The sequence below is a fragment of the Phodopus roborovskii genome, unplaced genomic scaffold, assembly GCF_943737965.1.
Source record: "Phodopus roborovskii unplaced genomic scaffold, PHOROB, whole genome shotgun sequence".
NCBI classification, from domain to species: Eukaryota; Metazoa; Chordata; class Mammalia; order Rodentia; family Cricetidae; genus Phodopus; species Phodopus roborovskii.
Window position 1 is genome coordinate 4,646,047 of NW_026126576.1, and position 17,957 is coordinate 4,664,003.

At 45.7% G+C, this 17,957-nt stretch overlaps 1 protein-coding gene across 1 annotated transcript in view; it reads left to right on the plus strand.

The window, feature by feature from the left end:
* Gxylt2 (glucoside xylosyltransferase 2) overlaps positions 1-17,957 on the plus strand; it is a 76,004-nt gene that overhangs the window by 9,861 nt on the left and 48,186 nt on the right. Inside the window, exon 2 of the mRNA XM_051203473.1 lies at positions 11,732-11,921. Within this exon, the coding sequence (XP_051059430.1) occupies positions 11,732-11,921 (190 nt within the window). The remainder of the gene's footprint in view (positions 1-11,731; positions 11,922-17,957) is intronic.

Below are 17,957 nucleotides of genomic sequence, written 5' to 3' on the forward strand. Positions count from 1 at the left end.
TGTCAGTATAGGACAGGAAGTGCCAGCATAGGACAGGAAGTGTCAGCATAGGACAGGAAGTGCCAGCATAGGACAGGAAGCATCAGCATAGGGCAAGAAGCGCCAGCATAGGACAGGAAGTGCCAGCATAGGGCAGGAAGTGTCAGCATAGGACAGGAAGTGCCAGCATAGGACAGGAAGCGCCAGCAGAGTGCATGTAACACAACTGAGTGTTAGTGAGGACTCAGAGGCACGTTCCACATCCAAGCAGTGTCTTTTGGAGGGGAAAGAGTTCAGACTTGAGAACACCGGGACTTGGCTTCCGTGTATGTGAATGGACATATGACCCTGTCCCCTGACTAATGGTTAGAGTGGAGGAAACAGAACCCTTTATACTGGCTCCCATAGAGTTTCAGATCTGGTGTCATGGCCAACTAGAGCTTTGATGTCTCTTCAAGGACATCAAACCAGTTGTTTTAGTCTTAAGAAAGTAGGGTGTGGACCACATACTCTCTGAGACTTAAGTGGTTTGCTCTGGAGCACATGAAGGATTTTTTTCTCCCTGACATATCTCCTCAGAGTCCATGGCTATAGTGGAACACAAGCCTTTATGTTCTATTTTCTTCCTCTCATTTTCCTGGAATTTCCAAGGTCTTAACATCATCAGACTAGTGACCCCAAAGTCATACACATTCAAGTAATTGATTTTTTTTTTTTAATCGACAGAGAGAATGGGCTAACAAAAACCCAGGTCATTGTCTGAGAATTTTACAAAGTGTGCCCACACTTTAATTTGGTTTGCAACAAATAAGAGCTTGTATGATTTTTGCTTAACTGCTTCCCAACCTGGTTTGGGCGTGGACACAACACATTTAGAGAAATACAAGGATGTCCCATAAAGATAATATTTAATTATGATGATAATGACTACTTCATTGTTACTTTATGCACAGTACTGAGTTACTTTATGCACAGTACTTTATGCACATTCTGGAACATGCTTGTAATCTCAGTACTACAGAGAGGGGGGGAGGCAGACAGGGAGAGAGAGAGGTAGAGGGAGAGAAATGCTCTCCCTCTCGCTCTTGCTCTCCCTCTCTCTATCCCTCTACCTCCCAGTCCTGAATGCTACTATTCTAGTTAGCTTTCTCCTGCATGATAAAACACTGGCCAAACCAAGGGAGGAAAGCGTTTATTTAGTTTACAGGTCACAGCCCATCATCAAGGGAAGCCAAGGCAGGAACCTGGAAGGAGGAACTGACCAGAGGCCAAGGAGAAATACTGATGACTGGCATGTGCTTTGTAGTTTGTTTGGCCTGCTCTCCCTCCTCCTCTCCTTCCCCCTTTCACTCTCCCCCCCTTCTCTGGTTTCTCGAGACAGGGTTTCTCTGTGTTAATAATCCTAGCTGTCCTGGAACTTGCTCTGTAGACCAGGCTGTCCTCAAACTCACAGAGATCTGCCTGCCTCTGCCTCCTGAGATTAAAGGCCTGTGCCACCACCACCCAGCTTGGCTATCTTATACAACCCAAGGCCACATGCCCAGGGTTGGTCCGACCACAGTGGGCAGGGAGTGGGTCTGCCCACATCAGTCATTAATGAAGAAAGCGCCCTCCACAGTCATGGCCGTGCATCAATCAACTGATTCCTTAGTTGAGATTCCCTCTCCCCAGGGTTGACATCTGAAGCTAGCTATGACAGGTGAGAAGCATGTTAAATGTAGGGCCACTTCATTTAATCTCCACTGTCACCTGACAGGTCACTCCTGGCACTGGATCGGCCAGACCATCTTCCCTAGCAAGCAGTAGGTTTCCAGGCCACCCACAGTATCACTTTACCACAAACATAAAACAACTCACTGAAAGCCTGAGACTGCAAAGGAGACAAAGGCCCAGTTATTGGTATGGCCAGGACCATCTTGCCCTATGTCCTTAAGCTTTGTGTGAATGACATTCTCAGGCGCTTTCTCCCGTGGAACCGTTGCCAGCAGATCTGGGCTTGTGCCCTTGGGTCACAGGCGTCTGCACTCTCTGATGGCCACACCTAGGACCTGTGCCCGCAGCTGTGAGGCTAAGGAGCTTTGGGCCAAACCTCAGGGACTGAGAACTGAAGAGCAGTTCCCCTAAAGTATAATTGAGGTGTTCTTACCTGAAACTCCTGAGAAAGACAAAGGCCAGCAGACATCCAGTATCACCAAGGTGTTCATTTTACAGATAAGAAGCCCCAGGGTAAAGACGGTGAAAGCTTTTGCCCTAGATAGTACAGCCAAATGGTAGACCTAGGAACTGAGCTGTGTCTATGGGCCTCAAAGAGCAAAACTGCTAACCACATGCTATTCTTGGGAACACATTCCACACTCTGAACCCTTTATTGCTATTGAGAATCCTTTTGGAAAAGATCTCTTTGATACAGTCTCTTTTTCTCCTTTTAATTAGTTATAAAAACTGTCTCTTTCCAGCTTAAAAAAAAAATTGTAAGACCAGTGAGAGCTGAGTGGATAAAGGTGGCTTTTTCCTCTGACCTCCATGTGTGGGCTATGACATACATGTACCTACATGCACATGCGTACACATGCACACGCGCGCGCACACACACACACTCACACACGATAAATGCTTAAAAATTGTTGTAAAATGTGTGTATAATCACACCCTCATATATGTTGTATATAGTTCTTTTTTGTTGTTGGTTTTCAAGATAGGATTTCTTTGTGAAGCCTTTGCTGTCCAAGAACTCACTCTCTGTAGACCAGGCTGGCCTCAAACTCACAGAGGTCTACCTGCCTGTGCCTCCAAGTGCTGGGATTAAAGGTGAGCGCCACCGCTGCTTGGTGTATATAGGTCTAACAGTGGTTATGAAACAAATTATGAGTATTCCCTTTGTGCTTGTCTGTGTTTTCAAAGCTTTCTATAATAAATATGAGTTTTACTGTTACGTGATACTGAGATGTGAATGAATAGGGAAGAGATGACAGAACAAAGTAAGGGTATCACTGAAGCCCACTTTGGATCACTAGGGATTCAAAGACAATTGTGTTACCAAAACCCCACTTTAGCGTTGTGACAACCCTCAAAAGGTAGAACCCTGGAATTCACTGCACAGCTTGCAGGCAGCTTGACAGGAGAATCTGCTTCTCAGCAGTTCTGACTGCTTAGGTAACCTTGTGAATCTGCTAAGTTTCAGGGACTAACTCACTTGTGTGGCATGTTTAGCACAATGGTCAGAAGCATGGCCTCTGCCATCTGGACCTGCTGTGGAATGTGAGCTCATCACGTAGAAAGGCCTTTACAGATGCTGCTAGCTAAGGGTCTCAAGAAGTTAGACTTGGGGAAGCCTAAGTCTGAGGGTTGGTTGCTTCTGAGAAGAAAGGACATGTGACATGCGTAGGCTAGGTGCACTGCTACATGCCTGTAATCCCAACACTCAGGAAGCTGACACAGCAGGATTATGGATTTGGAGACAGCCTGGGCTACATAGCCAGTCTATCTCAAAAGGCAATAAATAAATTAATTAAAATAAAATTTAAAAAGAGAAGAAAAGGAATCGAGGGAAGGAAGAGAGTTAAAACCAAAGGGCTATTTGGGGGGAATCACAGGTACTGTGACAGTTGGAGGGGCGTAGCCATACCTTCAGGAACTCTGAGCATTGCTGGGACACAGAAGCTAGAGAGAGCCCAGGGAGGGGTCCTCTCCTTACCCTTTGGAAGAGGCTTGGCCCTACACATGCCTTGATTATTTCTCTTGGCAGCATGAGAGAACAATTTCTATTGAGTCAAACCACCAAAGTGGGAAAGGGAACCTGGCCTCTTCAGTGTGCTCCCAGGGTCTGGTTCGTTGCTGTGGCAACTCGCTAATCAGGCAGCATTTGTATACATGTACAGACATGTCAGAAAGCAAATGCACACACATCCCCACATGGACATGGCTACTCACATCAGACATCAGACACCTACACTGTATTAGCCGTAGACTTTGTTTAGGAATTCAGCCATGTTTCAGATACCATGACCCAAATTTAAAATGTACGGTTCATAATTAATGCCTTTATCAAATAATTTTATTAAGCCCCCCATGGCAGCTTTTTGGCATGCTTTTGACATTACTCATATTATACCCTGACTCCAAGACAAGCCGTCAGCTTGGCTGTCTTGAAAGATTAATGGTACTTGATTTGACTCCAAACCACAGGTCATTAAAAGTGATTTAAGTATAAGTAAAGTTCTCAATGTCATGTCTGCCTTCCAAGTGAAAGGTCTCATCACAGCTTCAGTGGGGAAGTGTTTTGTGTTCATTCGTGTTTCTAAAGCATGTGGATTAGGGCTGAGGGGACAGCTCTGTCACTAAAGTCCTAGCTATGTAAGGAAGAAGACAAGAGTTCCATCCCCAGCAGCCATGTGGAAAACACATGCTTGAAATCCCAGCACTTAGGGAGGGAGAGACTGGTAGATCCCTGGGGCTCATTTGTGGGTCAGCCTAGCTGAATTGGTGAGCTCCATATTGCAATGAGAGACCCTATCTCAAAGAACAAAAAAGTGATCACGAGCGCCTGCACACACGCACATGTGTGTGTGCACGCACACACATACACACACACACACACACACTCGAGCACGCATACACAAATAAAATGTATGGATTTTCAAGAACATGTGTTGGTGACTGCCCACATGCGATCTGGATAGAGTCCTATAGAGTCCCACGTCAGCTGATCGCCTTCCCAGGGGCTGTATTTAAGTGGCCTCCATTTCTTTATCTGCCACCCAGGCTCCTTCACATCCTTCTCTCACACTCAGCCAAATGGGTTCAGCAAAGCACTGAAGAGAGACACTTCTAGAGCCTCCTTGCCTATGGTGAGCGCAGTCAGCTTCCTAGACTTTACCTTCCACAGGGCACTTATGCAATTTCCCCCCAGGTAAGGCTCCTTGCTGGCAGTCCTGGGCTGTGTGTTAGAGAAGTGTGACCTTGCCTGCCTCTTCCCCTGGCCCTATCACAGCATCTGCCTTGCCTGAGTTAATTCTGCTTGTCTGTTAGGGGAGCTCTGATAAGAGGGGTGACAGGAGGCATCAGGGAAGAGGGGCCGAGCAGAACCAATTACCCGCTTTAATAATTCAGTGTGTTTCTTAGTAATAGGCTACAGAGTAAACAGCACTGCACATAAATGCCGTTTTCCATTATTTATACACTCCGGGAATGGGAGTTTAATTAAGTCACACACTTGAGACTTTGAAGTGATTAAGGAGGCGCTTGTCTCAGACAGCAGGTGGGGGAGGGGGAGGGGGGAGCCTGGGCTTCGCAGTGAGCGGCCTCTGGGGTTCTAAGGGCCATTTTTCATGTGAGTGTAGGAAGGCTGGAGCCTGAACGATGCGAACAGCGACTTCCAGGCTGGTTCATGTCACATGTGTTGTTGCTGCGCTATCACAGCCTGCTTTAAATTTCTTTTTCCTACAAAAAGCTATGTGATAAATTTGAGTGCACTCTGTTTATTAACAACAGCAGTGCTGCAATTTAATCCCAGTACTTTTAGACACATATATATACTGTCATGATTTTTAGTTTATTTATAAAACTGCATAACCACCACCCCTGTTTAATTACAGAACATGTTCATCGCCCCTCCAAAGAAACTATATCCACTAAGTTAGCCTCACAGTTTGACATTGTTTCCACACATGTTCTAGCACATAACAATATTCATTCTTTTTAATTGCAAAATATTACTTTACTGTGTAGCTCACCACATTTTACTTGCCCATTCGTCACTTGAAGGATATTTAGGTGGGGGCTTGGTGATTGTGATTATTGCTGGTGTGAATATGTGTGTACAGATTTTTTTTGTAGATGTGTTTTCAATTCTTGTTCAAAGCTTCCAGGGAAACTGCTGAGTCAGGTGGTGCACTCTATATTTAGCATTTTCAGGAACAGCCAGTTTTCCAGACTGTCTGTCACAGTTTAAGATGCCACCAGCTGTGCTGGAGGGCTCCAATTCTCTAAGTACCTTTATTTATTTTTGTGTGTACAAACACTTTGTACACGCCAGGTTAGCACTGTACCCCTTAACCATATCTTAGAGGTGGTTTCTCTGTGTAGCCCAGATTGGCCTGAATGCACCGTACCACGAAGACTGGCCTCAAACTCATGATCCTCCTGCCTCAGCCTTCCTCCCTCCCTCCCTCTCTTTCTTGACACATGCCTTTGTCTGGTGATGGCCACAAGGAGCCAGGAGCATCCTGCTTCCTTTCCTGGGTGGGACAGGCACTGTGAGAAAGTGGTGCCCTCCCAAGACGCTTTGATTTCATCAAGGCAAGAGAAAGGAACACTAAGCAAGAGCTGAGGTAGGGTAGATGTTCCCAGCATAGAAGAGCCAAAGGTAAAATGTCTTTGAGAACATCCTGTCCTGGCTGAGGGCTGAACTGTGGGTGGGATAATTGTGTGTGATGCATGTGTATTGGTAAGCAGCCTCCAGGGGCTCCCCAAGACTGTTACATCAGGATCTCTCTCTCTCTCTCTCTCTCTCCTCTCTCTCTCTCTCTCTCTCTCTCTCTCTCTGTGTGTGTGTGTGTGTGTGTGTGTGGTATATGTATGTTGGTAAGCAGCCTTCAGGAGCTCCCCACGGCCATGGCATCAGTGTGCGTGCGTGCGTGCTTGCGTGTGTGTGTGTGTGTGTGTGTGTGTGTGTGTGTGTGTGTGTATGTGTGTGTGTTTACCTGATAACAAACAACAGAGTGTGCTTTGCCAGGCAGGGAGTCTCCCACCATCTGTGGTATAACCCATTTCTTCAGTCACAGCTGGGGGCATGATGGGAGTTGTGACTCAGGGTTGTGGGAGAGGGTGAGGAGGAAAGAGGTGACTCAGTGGGTATTTCAAAGGATGAATCAAGGCAGAGTGTTGTAGCCATGTCTGCAAAACCAGCAATTGGGCATCAGGAATTCAAGACTAGTCTTAGCTACCTAATGAGCTCTGAACCAGCCTGGGCAATAAGAGACCTTGCCTCATAAAACAAATAAAACTGTCTGGAGAGTTGGTAAAGTTGGTAAGCAGGAGGGCCTGGGTTCAAACCCTAGGACAGGCATGGTGATGCAGTACACGTATAATTTCAGCACTGGGAGGCAGATCCTTGCGCTCCTGGCCAGTCAGCCCATCCTAATAGGTGAGTCCCGGGCCTGTGGTAACTCCTGTCTCAGAGGAACCGCAGTGAAGATGTCCTCTGGCCTCCACACATACATGGATCACACGTGTGCACAAGGACCTGCAAACAATGCACCTTTGTGCACGTGAGCTTGTGCAAACGCCCACACACATACTTACAACAAAATCTCCTAAATTCCAAACAGCAAATGTTTACTCCAGTTGCTTTTTATAAAACATCTGGCCAAGCCCAGAGCCCTGAGGGGTTAAGAAGTTCCAGTATAGCATTGGTGGCGAACTCCTTTATTCCCAGCACTCGGGAGGCAGGCGGATCTCGGTGAGTTTGAGGCCAGCCTGATCTACAGAGCTAGTTCCAGGACAGCCTCCCAAGCAATACAGAGAAACCCTGTTTCAAAAACAAAAACAAAAACAAACAAACAAAAAAGGAAGTTCCAGTATCCTGGACAGAGTCCTCGGATCCTTGCAGATTCGGGGGAACATTTGAGAGGTCCTGAGTGTGCTGTAGGTAGGAGCTGGTGAAAGGCACGCCATCGCAGCCCCCTCCCCCAACTCCATTATTAATGTGACAGCTCCCCAGGGCTGCCTATGACCCAGAGCCTGAAGTTTAATGTAACATGAGTGGGAGCAGTGGGGCCAGCGACAGCCTTGTTAAATCCCCACCACTGATGCTGGACTTGGCACCAGAAGTGGCTTTTCATTACCTGTTACCAGATACCATGAATTATACACGCCTAGCCCATGTTTTCTGTACTGCACAGGCTGAAACACTAGACCATACAGAGAAGGGAAGAGGTGTTTTCATCTGCCTTGGGAAGTGGGGTTTCTTCCCTCCTTCCCTTGTCTTGGATTTAGTGCTGGGGATGGGAGAGCCTGAGCATGCTAGGCTAGCACTCACCACTGAGTCCATCCCAGCTCTACGTTTCTCAATGGAAAAAGTATTTGTCCATCAGTTTGGAAGGCACACACACACAGAGTTTCTGCAGGTTATTCATGTAGGAGTCAGGGTAGAAGAACAGGGTGTGTGCCCATCTTCATACCTGTTGACTTGCCTATAATCTCTTTAGAGTTTGGGCCAGTGGCCACTCTCCAGCACCCGAGCTATCTGTTCCCATCCAGAGCTCATCAGGGGTGTCCTTTCATTTATCATTTTTCCTAGTCAACAAAAATTTTAAATCATTTATTTAAATTTGTACGTCTCAGCTTACTGAGGCTCAGACTCATTGTCCATGTGTGAAGATGCGCATGGTGGACTCCTTCTGTTTAGGGGTGAGGAAGGTATTCATATTTCAGTTCTGAGGATAGTATAGGAAGTCTCTTGCATGTCAGGCAGGTGCTTTACCACCGAACTATATTCCAGTCCCATTTGCCATCAAATACAGGGCAAATTTTAACCAACTGTTCACATTGTGTCATGAAACATTTTTAATAGTAATATGTGTGCATGCATGTGAGCGAGTGTGTGTGTATGTGTGTTTATTATGACACATATGTGGTGATAAGAGGACAATTTGCAGGAGTTTGGGAGTTGGTTCAGTCCTTGCACCATATTACTCCAGGGACTCAAACTCAGGTCCTTGTGTGTAGCTGCAAGAAACTTCTGCTGAAAGAAACATCTCAGAGGTCCCAGAGTGTTGTGGGCCATTTATCTAGTGCCTTGACCATGTTTGAATCATCATCGTAGCGTTGTTCACCATCCACATAAATTAACTAATTGAGAATTGGTTTTAATAGTGGACATGACATCTCTATGAATTATAAATTGGAAGACCAGCAAGCATGTGGGTCCCAAGGGGTGGGGTCCTCATGCTTTCCAAGCTCTTCCTGATTTAGTTTTTTCTCTGCCACAGTCCCCAAGAGATGTTCTGTCTCCATTCCCTGAAGCCACTGATGTATTTCTTGTGAGGGAGGCATGTGTTCACTTGCCCAGTTTTTACATTGCACAGTCACCCACCACAGATGAAATCCCACCCTGTCATCAATGTTCTGTCACAACCCTTTTCACCTTAAAAAAATTATTTTTATTTTATGTATACTGGTGTTTTGCTTGCACATATGTCTGTGTGAGGGTGTCAGATCTTGAAGTTAGAGACTGTTGTTAGCTGTCATGTGGGTGCTGGGAGAATTCCATCTTTTTAGCCCCTACTTTTTGACTTTTTCTGCAACATACTTAGGGATTGCCCCTCCCTATAGGGACACGTGTGTATGTGTGGATGCCAGAAGACAAGCTTGGATATTGTTGCTTAGGCTCCATCAAACATTTTTTTTTTCCTGAGACTGTTTATTGCTCATCTGGAACTCAACAAATGGGCTAGGCTGGCTGGCTGCTGAGCCCCAGGGACCACCTGTCTTGCCTCCCAGTGCTGGAATTACAAGGGGGCAACACTATGCATGGCTTCTCTTACACGGGTTCTGGGGGTCAAACTGAGGTCCTCATGCTTTCAAAGCAAGATCTTCACAAACCGAGCCCTGTCACCTTTTTAATGTTATTTTTCTTCTTCCCTTGTCCTCTGTAGGAGGTGCCTTCTGCATCTTTGCTTTGTTCACCTCTCTTCTAGAATACTCTTATATGTAGTGGCCTTTAGTAAGGATGTGTCCATAAAAGAGTGGATGGTAGTTAGTACAAATCAAAGAGAGAAGAACATTTTGGAGAGAAAGTAAAAATGAGGGAATTGAAGGAATGTTCATGTGTCAAGTCCAAGTGTCTTAGTCAGGGTTTCCATTGCTATGACAAAACAACATTACCAAAAAAGCAAGTTGGGGAGGAAAGGGTTTATTTGGTTTATACTCACTGAAGGAAGTCAGGACAGGAACTCAAGCAAGGCAGGGATCTGGAGGCAAGAGCTGATGCAGAGGCCATGAGGGGATACTACTTACTTGCTTGTTTCCCCTGACTTGCTCATCCTGCTTTCTTTCAGAACTCAGGACCACCAGCCCAGGGAAAGCATCACTCACCATTGATCACTAATTAAGAAAATGCCTTATAACATTTCCCCAACCAAGGCTCCTTCCTCTCTGATGTCCTTAGCTTGTGTCAAGTTGACACACCAAAACAGCCAGTACACCTAGAAATACTCTGCATGGATTGAAATAAAACCATGAATGGGAACAGAAATGTGACTGAGTGACCATCCATCCATTCATCCGTATACCCAGATAGGCTGTTTTGGTGACAGTTGAGATGTAGTTAGGATTCCTAATTGGCAGTTTGTGCTTGATCTTGAAGGCAGGCAGGCCTCACATAATTCTAATTGGAACGCTAATAAAATTGATACCTTGGGACCACAATCCCAACCCTAACTCTGCACCAATAAGGACAGCACATTGGGTTGTGGACTAAAGGTAAAACTGAGATGGACAGACCTCCCAGAGGGTTGTCATGGTGATAGGAGAGAAGTCATTGGCCACATCTGAAAAGAATAGGAGGACTGGTAAGAAGTGGACAATTCACAAAGATACCATCTTTCCTCGTTACTCTCAAAGTTAATGAAATCCAAGAACCGGCTGCATCTAGCCCGGGCTGAGCCACCAGGACTTGCTTCTGCCAAGCTTGCTCTTAAGTAATCAAACTGGGCCAAGTTGCTCCACCCGCAACTCCAACTTTCCTCTTGGTGAAAGCAATCTGGAACGAGCCTGTGAGTTCGCCAGAGGGAGGGGGCCAGCTTGCAGAGTGAACTGGAAGGTTTTTGGAAGGCAGGTGGCATTTGACATCCAAGTTCCCCTGCTCTCCAAATCTTTTGTGCGAGTAAATTGCTTTCATTTGTCTCAGGGCACCTTTTTCAGCCCAACTTCATCCAGCTTGCCTGCAAATGTTTCTCAGTGGTGCTTTTGAGGCTTGGCTTCATCTCCCTGGCTGGGATGAATCTTTATTCCTAGGAAATAGCTGGATGATGATCCTAGACTCTTGGATCCCATTTCTCCTCCCAGCTGTTCATTCAGTATTGGACACCGTGGTGTGAGCAGGTTTGCACACCTCCCTCTGCAAGCTTCTTATTAAGAGGCATCTCATATCCACCACCTCACCCCTTCTTGGCCAGACAGTTAGGATTAGCACCTGTTTCTTCAAGACCGCCCTGGGACACAGTGGGTATGGGGCATGTCGGTTGTTCCCTTCCCTTACCTCTTGCCATTGCACAGCTTTCCTTCCATCCAATAGTCACGCATTCCACCTCAACCTAAAAACCTCCAGATGACGGGAGTATCATATTTCGAGGTTCACATGGGAAAGACACTACTCACCCTTCTCTTGTTCAAATTGCATCAAATCTAATTTCCATGGCCCTGTGCTAGTGGGAACCCCACAGCCCCCAGTCAGCTGTCGGAGTTTGGAAATGATATTTCCAAACACAGTCCTGTAGGCAGCCAGCAGGCAGTAGACAGCTGAATGCTGGCAGAAAAACTTCCAGACACCTATAGCCATCCAAACAGTGACTCATCTCATTATGGCCAGGATAAATATGGGAATAAATGGTATTTTTCTACAAGCAGGAAGAATTGTCAAAATGCTTATCACTTTATAAAATGTAACAGATTGTGCCTGTTCATGTTTTGAAATGTTCCAACCATTTGGTGGGGCTTTTTTTTTTTTTAGCTTGTTTTTTTTTCTTTCTAGGAGGCCTGGGGAAGCTAGGAGTTTGCACTCTGTGCCACCCGAGCTCTGGATTCACCTGGCTGTGGTGGCCTGTGGCAACCGGTTGGAGGAGACGCTGGTCATGCTCAAGTCAGCCGTGCTCTTCAGCCACAGGAAGATGTGTTTCCACATCTTCACTGAAGATGCTCTGAAGCCCGAGTTCGATAAACAGGTGATGCGGGGTAGACTGTGGCACAGAGTTCATGGGAGGGCCGTTAGACCACACTGGACGCACTGGCAGTGCAAATCCCAGCTGGGGCTGGCTGCACGCTCAGTTGGAGGACCTTCGATCCTTGGCTCAGGGGGTTCCTTGACTTGTGTGTGAGTCAGAGATGGGCTGGGGAGCTGGCTCAATGTCTGAAGCATTTACTGAGCAAAATCATCTACCATACAGTGACGAAGGTGTATATATATGTATATATATATATATATATATATATGTATATGGACCTTGGCTATAACAGATACAGCTCATAGGAACCCTGAGTACAAGAAGCCAGGTGAAAAGAAATACTCTAAGGAATAATTATGTATGCAGCTCACAATCAGGCAAAGGGAGGGTACTGGTGGTCTAGGCAAGAACAGGTACAGTGCCTGGGAAGAGCATGGGCGATTCCCAGGATAGTGGAAATAAACAAACACTACAGTTCATGCCCTCACATGTGCTCATACTACACAACATTTTCAACTATACACTTCTGACAAGACAGTGTTTTAATTGATAAAAGAAAAAATGTGCCTGGTCTACTGCTCCACTTCTGGTTTGGGTCTCCATAATCCATGGTGGCATGTGTCTGTAATCCCAGCCCTCCTAAGGTCAGATGTGAAGTAGAGGCAGGAGAATCTTCATGGACCAGCTGACTTGGCTTGTGCAGCTGCAGAATACAGAGCCTGCCTCAAACAGGATGTACGGGGAGGGCCAACACCCAAGATTGTTCAACAGCCTTCATGTGTCCAGGGCATGAGTGTGTGACCAAATTTGAACATGCCGACACACAAGAATTTTAAAAATTGGGCAATCACCTCCTCCTCTTAGACATACTAGGAGCATGTGAGTATATGACTTGGCACACAGTCTGTGTTGGGATATTAGAACTGTCCACCTTCCTGGGGCAAAAAGCATACTTTTGTGTGTTGGTGGGAGAATGAGATAAATCCAATGATTTCAATGAGATAAATCCAAATACTGTAGAGGATAATGGAGTCCCCATGACCCTCCAGTCTTAGTAAGAGACGTCAGAGTTAATGATCTGGGGGAGTTCGCCATGTTTTCCTTTTCACCCAGAGTTCAGTGTGGGTTTCTATATAGACACACATATATATGCCTGTCACACACGTGTACTTATATAGATCAGGGATATGCTCTCCCGGATTCTCTGCTGTGAGGCAATGCCATCCTTGATCTGGGCCAGTGCTCCGACAGCCTCACCTCCTTTTTGGTGACCATGGAGATTTTGTTGTGCAGCTGGATCTCCATTTACTCGGCTCGTCCCTTTCTGAGTTTCCACCACACCAGAGAGCTACAGAAAGGCCAATTCCCTCAGTGGCAGTCCTGCCTGACCCTGGCAGGCCAAGCTTTGTTTGCCTTGGATGTTTTATCTTGTACCAAGGTCTTGGATCCTGGCAGAGAGGGAACCTGCTTTGTTTTGTTTCTGCTGACTGAGTCAACAGTGCTTCGTCCTGTCATCAGGCTAGCGGAGCTTGAGAGGAATGAATGCCAAGAACAATGTATTGAACAGAGAAAGATAAACAATAGAAAACTAGAGAATGCTCTATGTTTCCTAAGGGAAAAGTTGCCTCCAGATGCCACCAAGAGAAGCCAGGAATGTGTAGTTTTAGAGCTTTGGAGTGAGTTGGAACAATGCCTTGTGGAATGCCTCAGGCAACAAGGGAATGAAAAGATTGGAACACTCCCAGTTAACTGCTCTGAAGTGGTACTATAAGGGAGAGGGCAGTGACAATATAAAGATTATATTTGTGATTTCTTCTCATTAATCCTCACAACTTTTTGCAGAAAGTAACCCTGTCTAATTTAGGTTGTTCTTTTATTGTTTTTTATTATTACTCAAATATTACTCCTGGCTAGGTAACATTCTAAAGAAAAGAGGTTTATTTAACTCACAGCTCTGGAGACTCAAGGGTATGGTCCCAGTATCATCTTAGTTGTGAGGATCTTGTGACTGATGAGGTGGGGCAGGGTATGCCCTATCACAGTAGAACATGTGTAGAAAAAAAGACATCATATTGCCAGACAGGAATCCAAAGAGAAACCAGGGTGTGATGAAGTTTGAATTTTTTTTATATATATAACAATGGTCTTGTAACAATTAGCTCCAGTCCTCTAAGAACTGGGGTGACCCCAGTGACCTGAGATACTTCCTTTCGACATCACCTTTAACCTTGCCACACCTAGGACCAGGCTCCTTAAACATGAATTTGTTGAGTATGAGTTCAAAGTGTAGTAGTCTGAGAAACCAAGACTTGGAGAGTTCTACTGGTTTTCTCACAAAATGCCAGGTTAAACTCAACCGATTCATGTCCCTGTGGTATTTACCACAATTACATACACCTTCCTGAACCAGTAAACAAAGAACTCACATTCAAAACTTGGTTCACTGTTTACTTGTTCCGGGTTCTTTTAGCCATTGAATGTCTCCTCTTACCCATCTGCAACTTGGGGCTAGTCCAGGCTATTTTTAGAAAAATGATGTTCAGTATAGCTCAAGTCAGCTGCCATGATGGCTCCTGTGGAGCTCAAGACTTTGCATGCCTGATGCTTCTCTCCCACGGAGACTAACTGGTCCATATGGCCTTGGCTCTGGAACAGGCGCTCTGTGACACTAATCCTTCACACAGCTGCACCTGCTGGAGTGTTGTTGGCTAGTCAGGATGCTACTTTAGGAAAGAGACAGATGGAACATAAGGACCACGCCGTTTTCTCCTTTTGCGTGACAATGACATGGATCTCTTCAACTGTCCAGAAGCAGCCACAGGCCATCCAAGTACAAGGGCCTCTGAACTGTTTACACACAAGCATGGAGGAAAACTGGCCATGGATAACCAGTAGTCACATCACACAGAGTCCCTCTGACATCGCCTGCATGCTGGATGCTGAGCATGGGGTTGCACATTTTGGCTAGAGATTGCATGGGGGAAGGGAGATATGTATGACCATATCTGTGGCCAACTATACCTTCTAGAGTATTCATATCCTCAGATACATTCCTCCTGTACTGCTGGAGTAGGTCTGGATACAGGTAGCATCATGTGGAGTGGAAGGGGGCCATCCCTGATAGTAAACTAGAAAAGGTATTTTACTGTCTCTTTTGGGTTACCAACCCTGGGTAAAACCCACTGCTGTCTGCGTAGTTCATGGAGATCTTCATCTGATGAGGTATGTTCTTGCCCACTGCGGTGGTTTGAAAGAAAATGGCCCATCATCACCCCATGTCTCTACAGGGTAGTAAAGCCACCCCCTTTTGAATGGCTGTGTGATTTCTCTCCTGTTCCCTTTTTCAAGAGTCACCTGGGAGTGCTTTGCTCAGATTAAACTTGGTCCTTTACTTTTTAATTTGGCTGTATTTGGCTTACTGTGTCTGTAGAGGGACTTAATATCAGCATATAGAAACCCTTCAAGAAGGATAGAACTGGCTCCTGGAAATTGTCCCCTCTCCTCCACCCAAGTGAGGTGGTATGCATATGCATAGATATGGAAGTAAATACATGAATACATAATTGCAATAAAAAGTTTTTTTAAGTCATTTAAGATAAACAGTTACGGTCTTAAGCTATTGCTTTCTGAGTCATTTGTTACAAGGTAACAGTCAATGCTACCTCTGTGCATACACACATACATGTAGCTAGACATTCAGGTGAGGGACTGGGACAGGTGTAATGACATGTGACACCAAAGCTAGGTCATGGAAAGAAGATAGCTTTTGTTTGACCCTTTGGGGAGAACCGTGCCTAGAAGTTGCCACCATGCCTAAAGAAGTTCAAAGTAGTCTGTGTGAGGAAGCCCTCAGTAGAGGCCAACAGAGCGAAGAATGAGGCCTCAGAACAGAGGGCATTGGGCACCAGGTATGTGGACAAAGTTGCTTCTGGATGCTCAGGCCAGGCCTTCAAGTCTCTCCTGGCTGAGGCCCCAGGATGGTGAAACAGTGTCCGCTCTTCCTGCTGTGCCTTGTCTGAGTTCCTGACCTGTGAACTCTGTCTGACGAGCCACAGTGACTGCCGAGTTGTGAATTGGGAGTAGCTTCCTCTGGGATGTGACGGTCCATGCTTATGGTGCTCTATTGGGTGTTGGGTTTCCTGATGCACTTACTCCTGAATTGTTTCAAGTCTTTGTGAGACCAGTGAAGGGAGTTGTAGTAGGAGTTACCGTGGTTTGGGACTGGACTGTCTGATGGGAGATGTCATTCTATAAATATGCTTCTCTTATTGGTTAATGGATAAAGCACTGTTGGCCAGTAGGAAAGCAAGATAGGCGGGACAAGGAGAAGGAAGATTTGGGGATAGATAGAGTAAGAGAATCAACATGTGGACCAAGAACCCCGGACCCTCTCTCCACTAAGATAAGACCACGTGAAAACACTTAGATTAATAGAAATGGGTAAATATTTAAGACAGAGCTAGCCAATAAGAAATGCTAGTAACAGGTCACAGCTTTATATCTAATACAGTGTCTCTGTGTGTTATTTGGGGCTGTCCCAGCTCTGGTACCAGGCGGGACAGAAAACTGCTCCTAACAACTGTCTCCCCGAATGCCACTCTTGGCCACTCTTGCCAGGAGGTGGTGGACCCTCAAGAAAGTTAAGTCTGTGATCTCCAGTACTTGTGGGTATCTACTGGGGCCTTGCCTCTTTCTGTTTTCTCTTTTAAAGAAAGGTTTATTTAATTTTATGTATATGATTATTTGGCTGCATGGATGCCTGTGTACCACATGCATGTAGTGCCCACAGAGGCCAGAAGAGGGAGTCAGATCCCCTAGAGCTGGAGTTACAGATGCTTGTGAGACACCATATGGGTGCTAGGAACTGAACCAGGGTACTCTGGAAACACACTCAGTGCTCTAACTGCTGAGCCGTCTCATGTATTTCTAATGCACACATTGCTGTCATGTTCTGCTTCTTTGTCACGGGCCCCACAGCAACTGGACCAACCAATCAGGGCTTGGAACTATGGGCAAAACTATTTTTCTTTTTTTTCTTCATTTGGGCTTTTTGGTTATGGTGTTGGGTTAGTTTGGTTTGGTTGGGATAGAGTTTGACTACATAGCCCTGGCTGGCCTGGAACTTACAGAGGTCTGCCTGTGTGCCTCTCCCTTTTAAGTGCTAGAACTGAAGGTGTACACCACCTTGCCAGGAACCTTTCCTCTTTTTTAAGTTGATTGCCTCAGGTGTTTCATTGCAGTGCAGTGGAGCTGATTAACAGGTATTAAATTTACTAGGCAGAACACGTAGGATCACCTCTTTTCCATGCAATAATTATGGTGACAGTTTAGATTTAAAACCTGAGACTCTATGTAGGTTATAGAATGTCTCTCTGCTTCCATATCTCATCCATATCTCAGGACATTGCCATCCATATCTTAGGACAAACCATTCTTCTTCTGAGTATGTATGCAGGGTATCATTGCAGGGCCAGTCTGATAATAGATGTATTCTTTCACTCTGCAAAGATTCCTGGAATGTGTGCTGTTCATTGGGCATTTTGTTAGCAGCAGCTGGCTGAGGCTCCCCTGTCTTCTCTTGTCACCCAGCACTGAGAATTTTAGGTGTATTCAGAGTTTTCTGTGAAGACTTCCTGGGATATTAGAACCACATATTTTCATCTCAGGGTGAAATTAAAAAAAAAAAGCCACCATTGCCATGCTTCAGGCAGCTGCAGCATGGGTTAGGTCTTCTATATTTAGAGCGTTCCTTTCTTTTTTAAAAAGCTGTATTTCATGCAGCCTCTCTTTAAGAAAAAAAGGACAAAAGGCCCCAGAAGTTTCTTTTTTCAAGGTATCCTGGGGCTGGGGGAATAGCTCATCTTGTTAAAGGACTTGCTGAGCCTGATGACCCGAGTTTGATCCCAGGAACACAGGTAAAAAGCTCCAGGTAACTCACATTTGTTAACCCAGAACTCCTACTGTGAGATGGCAGCAAAGACAGAATTATCTAGAAGCTCACAAGCCTGGCAGCCTGGAATATAGGGAGGGGCAGCA